Raw genomic sequence first — 6,673 nt, forward strand, 5'->3', positions numbered from 1 at the left:
CGACGAATGGGATGAGACCTGGTTGAGCTGCACTAGAGAAGGCAATGAGTGTTATCACTATGTCGGAGACACGCTGGCTTTCCCAAGGCAGGCGAACTTAGAGCGGTTACAATCATCCGGGTTTAAATCACGCTCAAATTGATTTGATATTGATGCAATATTTACACTGAAGCTGGCAGGCGGCTATGGTAAGGGGCATGACATTTCCCGACCAGGCGCCGAGTGCTGCCAATCACAACACACACTGGCCCAGCTAACCAATCACAGCACATTTCGTATTTCAGAAGGTGGGCCTTCATTTGATACAGGAACTATTCGAGCCTTTCATGTCAGACTGGGGAGAGAGGTGTTGTAATAATGTAAAATATGTGAAAAATAATGTGTTTTTCGAACAACCTATGAGAACCTGTTCTAGTACACCCCCAAAACAAAATCAAGACTTTGTAAAAGAGCATAATAGGACCCCTTTAAAATCCAACTTTTAATAAAAATGAACCCCTGGAACATAAAAGTGTTTGAAGTTAAAGGAACACCCTTCAATGTAAATAAGACTTTGTTAATTTACTATTACTGCCATTAAAACTTCATTTCATTTCAATTCATTTTTAGTGAATTCCCCGTAAATGAGTAAACGCAGCCTTGCTGTGAGCTGCTAAGAGCATGTAAGTCCAAGTTTAAGCCCCTCATTTGCCCCCATCACCCACCAGCGAATTAGCCATTTCTCTTTCGTTCCGCCCCTAATTACAAAACGCTCCCACAGCTCAGTGGTGCAATCCGTTATCAGACACATCCATTAATCTGTAGACACCGACTGAAGCCTGATGAAGCCAAGACAAGCCTTGACAGCCCTGACAGCCACGCCTGCGGTCAAAGCGCAGGACAGGCTGAGCAAAACCCCTGCTCTGAGATTAGAGGTCCACTAGCTTCGCATTTATCACATCAGTTTTCCCTTGAGCAGCTGCTGACTGGCTCCTCATTAAGGGCACTTTTTTAGGCCTACTGGTTGCCAGAAGGCCAGAGACGCAGAAACATCCTTCACCAGCCCTCCAGCCCTGAGCACCCCTACTGATCCAAAGGTGATCTGATCATACAGCCTGATCTCCTGTCACTGCTGAGGACTATCACTAAATCTTTATAAAGGAGCACTGAGGCGCAGGGCTGGTGTGATCAGTCTAAAGGGCTTGGGTTTGATCACGAAATGCAATAAGTCAGGCATTGAGGTTTGGGTCTACTGATTCCCTGCCTGACTGGATGCCTTTATATTCGTGCCCTGAATAAATTAAGATGCTTGTGGAATTATAGACTATACACAGGGCACAACATGAAAAGAGTAATCTCTCATAACCACAGCACCAATGTCTCTTGGCAATTCAGTGTGCATTCGGAAAGTATAATCAGTTTTGAGACTTATTTTAATACATGCTGGTGAGTCTACAGTGAGAGTAATCCCAAATAGGTCTTAACACTGAAGTACAGTTGAAAAAAGAAACCTGACCGTTTAGAAACAAGACATTTTCTCTTCTCAGATAGTAGAAATAAAATCTCAGTTCAAAAGGTTCAATTCTTGAAATTGTGGTGTACCTTCCATTGTCTGTAACATGTGCAGGATCTGGATATTTGATGGAAAAAAGTATAATTTAACCTATAACAATGACTATATAAAACAACAAACCAAGATGGATGTGCCTGCAATAGGTTTAAAGTGAAAACAATATCTGTAACATGTCAAGGTAATCATTGCTGACATAAACTGTCACTCAATCAGTGATACATTGAGCAAAATAATTACTGATAATCAAAACATCATTATAATTACATTTCTTACAGATCGACACCTTAAATAGCATTAGTGGCCCTAAAGATTATTTGGACACTTAAACCATGCTTTAAAATGTATGAATGTAATTGCATTAGAACAACTGGCATCTTCATCTAACTTGAACCATTTTTGCAAATGCAGCAAGTTGGTATTGCAGGGATTTTTATTGTTAGTTCTCTTCAAGTGGTCAAATTGGTATCCTAGTAACTTTTGTATTTATTTGTCTGTTTCACTTGAAAGTGTATGTATGCTATCTTTATTTAAAATAAATACCATTTGTTTTATTTATGTAACGAATTCACACATTTTGTTAAGGATGACACAGTGTCTAAATACTTTTTTGGGGCACTGCAAATCATCATTAATTGAAAAAAGTTACGCTTAGCATGCTTGTGTACAATCAGTAATGTTGCCTACAGTTTCAATGTGATAATTTCACTAATGAATGAGATGAATTATGCTAACATGCACTGTGAAGTGTAATTTAACTGCACGTGTATGTTATGACTTGTTTTTCAGTAAAAATATCAAGATAAATTTACTTTAATAAACTTACCATGAATGTATAACAGGAAAGTAAATAGGGTCAATTTTGATTTTACATTGATGCATTTTTTTTATTTTATTAATACATTACTAAAATAAATTACACCAAACTACTGGCAAGACATATGCTCAAAATCAAGTGGAAAGATTCTTACCTTCATTGCAGTAACGACCTACATATCCTGTTTTGGAGCAGTCACAGTAAGCTTCACCGTCAGCCATTCTGCAACTGCCTCCATTTTCACAGGGGTTCTCCGTACACAAGCCTTCCATCTCTAACCGGACATTTTGGCTCCCCAGGCGTGTTGGAACCTGATTCCCGTAGCCCAGGTCTGTAATAATCCCCTTGAACGGTGGCATCTCCTTAGCCGCCGGTAGTGTTAGGGCAGCTGTCCGAATGTCTTGAGGCACTCCTCCAAGATACAGGTCACTGACAATCTTCATGAACTGCCTTTGTGGTCTCACCTCGTCCACCTTTGACTCTCCATCCAGCGCCAACACGGTTCGCAAGTTGTGCCTGCTGATAGTGGCAAAGTGCCAGCGACTGTCATTTACCATCTTGTCGGAGGTTATAGTGGTTTCTGCACAGTCCACGCTAAAACGCAACTTCAGCTTGCCTTCCTCAATACTCAGGAGCAGGAAGTCACAATATCCTCCATCGTCAAAGTAGAGAACTAGTGCATCTGATATAGCTGTTTTGAACTGAAAGCTGAGGTCACTTCTGGTGCTGGCATCCCAGCGAAGATAGCGTGCCCACTGAGCCTCTGAACCTGTGAACTCCAGGCCCAAACCAAGACTCAGGAAGGTGCTGAATAGTAATAGTATACAATGGGGCCGGCAAATGGGAGGCATGGTAACCAGCGGTTATGCTACAAGAGTGCAATGAACAAAATAAAACTCCTCAGTTATCTTTTCTGGCAAATGATTAGGAGGTCACTGAAGAAACATCAAATCCTTTAGATGATAACCATATGAATGAAGAAGGTGAGGCCATTGAGGTTCTTGACACATGCTATCCTAAATCCTGTTTAACGGTACTGGGATGAATTCCAAACAAACCAAACAGCCTTGATATTAGAAGTGGACAACTGGTCTGCTTCTGCTATCTAGATGGGCTTTACTGATGATGTTCCCTTGAGTCGACTTTCTGGATTAAAACAGAGATGCTCCATATTGCTTCTGATTCTATTATATCGCTGCATGTTAATGGCCACATTGGTCCTTCTTTTGCCTGATCTGTTAAGATAAAGAAAAAAATGACATACATTTTCATTAGGTTCATTTCACATTACATACACAGACAAATATACTATAGTAGGCAATTTTGTGTTCCCTTACACTTATGTTTCCTTAGACCAACTCAAATGTTTTCAAACATTTCAAAGAGGGTGCCAAATTTGAAAGGAAACAAATGTATTTGTCAGGGTTTGATTTAATATATTCACCCAATCATTTACAGTATCACAGATTTTTATTTAATCATTAACTATAATTAAATATGATTAATTTAGTCAACTGACCATTTTTGAAAAATTATAAAGAATGGCATATTGTTTTGTGAAATAGTTTTTTTTTTAAGTACTTTCTCCTTGTGTTCAGGGACTATAAATAAACCTTTTAGAAGGGTTATAACTTACTTCTGCTGAAAAATATTTCAGCTGCCCAACATGGCGATTTCTGTCTATTAACATTATTACCTATTTGTCTGACCGGTGGCAAATTGGAAAACCAGTTTAATTTCATTATTTTTGGAATTATGTTTGATGCCACTAGTGGCCTAAAAATACACACTTTACCTTTACAAGCCTTTGTTGTTATATCAATGTGTTGAAAAGATATTTTTGCGCAGCCAACAGTAAAGCCTTTTACTCCAAAATAAAGTATACACAACTATTTCATATTCAAAACTGCATTTGCATTTTGGCAAATACAAGTAGTCACAAAAGCCACTGTCAAATGTTTGCTGTTTACGACACCTAAGTATTTACAACACACGCGGTCAGTTGACAGATGTTTGACAGAGAGATACTGTACGTGTGTGTAGAATTCCATCCCTCGCTGCCCTGGCTGTTGCTTTGGCATAGAGCCCCCAGAGACAAAAACCTCCCCAATCGTAGCTGTTCCACAGCGGTGCAACACAATAGCCCCTTTAACTACCTGCCCTGAATAGTTAATCTCTCCCTGGCAGCCAGCTATTGAATTAAGGCAACTGATACCAACACCGATGAGTGGAGCGTCTCTTGAGCGATAGCGGGTCTTGTCTGTGTTTCAATAGAGAACGGGTGCTCCACAAGATTTGAGAAGAAAGGTGAAAAGGGTGAGCCGAGCAGAAAGCAGTGACCACGGTCAAGACATTTACCATGCATGTCACACTAATAGGCAAGGCATCATAGAGGACGGGTTTTCAGAAAGACTTCCTGTTCAGTCTGCTATACTGGAAACAGGCTGGCCTGAAACCCAATCCTCACACACGGCACATGACAACTGGCCATTGGTCTGGCAGCAATCACATGGAGGACTTATTACAAACATAATACAGACTATTGGGTTACAAATGATATAGATCCGATCAGAACTCTTCAGAGGCAGTAGTCTATGAGGATTCTTGTTCAAAAGACATTTGGACAGGATTTTTGGACAGTGCTGTTTTGGACATAAGCATAATACATCCCATTTAATAAGCAAAAATGAAGAACTAAGACTAGAGATGAGGAATTAGACTCTGAAATATGTGTTCTGCCATATGCTCTGTAATCCATTGAAAAAAGCCTGTCCTTCACTCAAACAGAATAAATGTTGCATTTGGTTCCCAAAAGGCAAAAGAGCATGAAAAGCTTACACATAACTATCAGAGGAAAAGTCTTCCATCTGCCTTGAATGATTTACAATCATTTCCAGCATGTTTTATTCTCTGTGAGCAAGGCCAAGATGCTGGGTACAGGAAACAACAAATATATATGCTGATTATGTCTCCATATGTGCTTTCTCCAATGTCATGTCAATCTCTGCTGGGTTTCTCCTGCAAATGTCTCTCAAATTCTCAATATCGGAATTTCTTTTATCGAAAAGGCAATTTGACATCAAGTCAACCAATATCTCCTGACATGCATTCACAAAGAACAAAAAACAAGCAAGCCAGAGTAACCTGCAGTGTAATAATAATGTGCAGCGGCATGGGCGTTGTGGAATAGAAATTATGCATCACACACTGTGTTTCAAATGGGATTCCCAATTAAATTAATAGTTTACCCCAAAAAATTATTCTGTCATCATTTACTCACCCTCATGTATTTCAAAACCTGATTTACGTTTGTTCTGTGGAACACCAAAGCAGTTATTTATAGCAGAATGCTGAAGCTGGTAATTTTCATACACTTAAAAAAGGCTGCACAACTTCAGACAAATTGTAATATAGTGCACAGGTCTTATGGGCTACTTGTAATTGGGTTTTTTTTTCTCTTCTTTTTATAGCTTGACAGTCCCTCTCTCCATCCAGCTCTTCAAGAGGGCAGCTCAGACATTCTAACAAACATCTCCTTTGGTGTTCCATAAGAGAGAGAGAAAAAAGGCACACACCTCAACCCTTAAATGGTTTCTGTATTCAAAAGGGAACAAACACACACACGAATACAGGCATATGAGAAGACGGAAAGAGAATATATATATATATATATATACAGAGAGAGAGAGAGAGAGCATTTTCAGGTCAAATGATGGTATAAAAACCCACCATCTTTATCTAAAAGTAACATAGTAATATCATCGGAAGGCTGCTGACCTTGAGGTATATGTTCAGATCTTTTACATGTCATATATATGGGAGATACAAACTGTAAAACTGAAAATATCAGCAATATTTTGGAGTAAACAAAATTGTATCATTGTTACTTTAACATTCTTAAGAACCATGGAAGTTTTACACTATTTAAAGCAGAGAGAGAGAGAGAGAGAGAGAGAGAGAGAGAAGCTTATAAAGAATGTGTCTTACTTTTCTGGAGCTCTGCAGCCAAGCTGAAATACTCTGTCTTGGAGCCTCTGGAGGGCAAGTGTAAACAGATCCCTTTTTCTTGTGACGGCACTACTGGTCATGTGACCTGCAATGCTTTGCATGCAAATGCTGTGTTCTCAAAGACTGGTCCTGCTGGTCTGTGCTTTAGTTGCAGTGCTATTTTAAAAGAGCAGCGCTGTAGTAAGTTCTCCTAATGAAGATGAAGATTTGAGAGGAGATGGTCTTAATGTCAGCTCTCTGCTCACTATTGGAGCATTTGCTGTGACTTTAAGCCAACTGTATCTGAGAATTTACAGTGC

The 6,673-nt window shown here is 39.5% G+C and overlaps 1 protein-coding gene across 1 annotated transcript in view; it reads right to left on the minus strand.

Moving 5' to 3' along the window:
* Nucleotides 1-6,673, minus strand: part of LOC107657215 (neurexin-3b) — a 375,749-nt gene that overhangs the window by 368,337 nt on the left and 739 nt on the right. The window contains exon 2 of the mRNA XM_016445239.1: nt 2,521-3,601. Within this exon, the coding sequence (XP_016300725.1) occupies nt 2,521-3,217 (697 nt within the window). The 5' untranslated portion in view covers nt 3,218-3,601. The remainder of the gene's footprint in view (nt 1-2,520; nt 3,602-6,673) is intronic.

This window comes from Sinocyclocheilus anshuiensis, unplaced genomic scaffold (genome assembly GCF_001515605.1).
Source record: "Sinocyclocheilus anshuiensis isolate Anshui unplaced genomic scaffold, SAMN03320099.WGS_v1.1 scaffold2089, whole genome shotgun sequence".
Lineage (NCBI taxonomy): Eukaryota > Metazoa > Chordata > Actinopteri > Cypriniformes > Cyprinidae > Sinocyclocheilus > Sinocyclocheilus anshuiensis.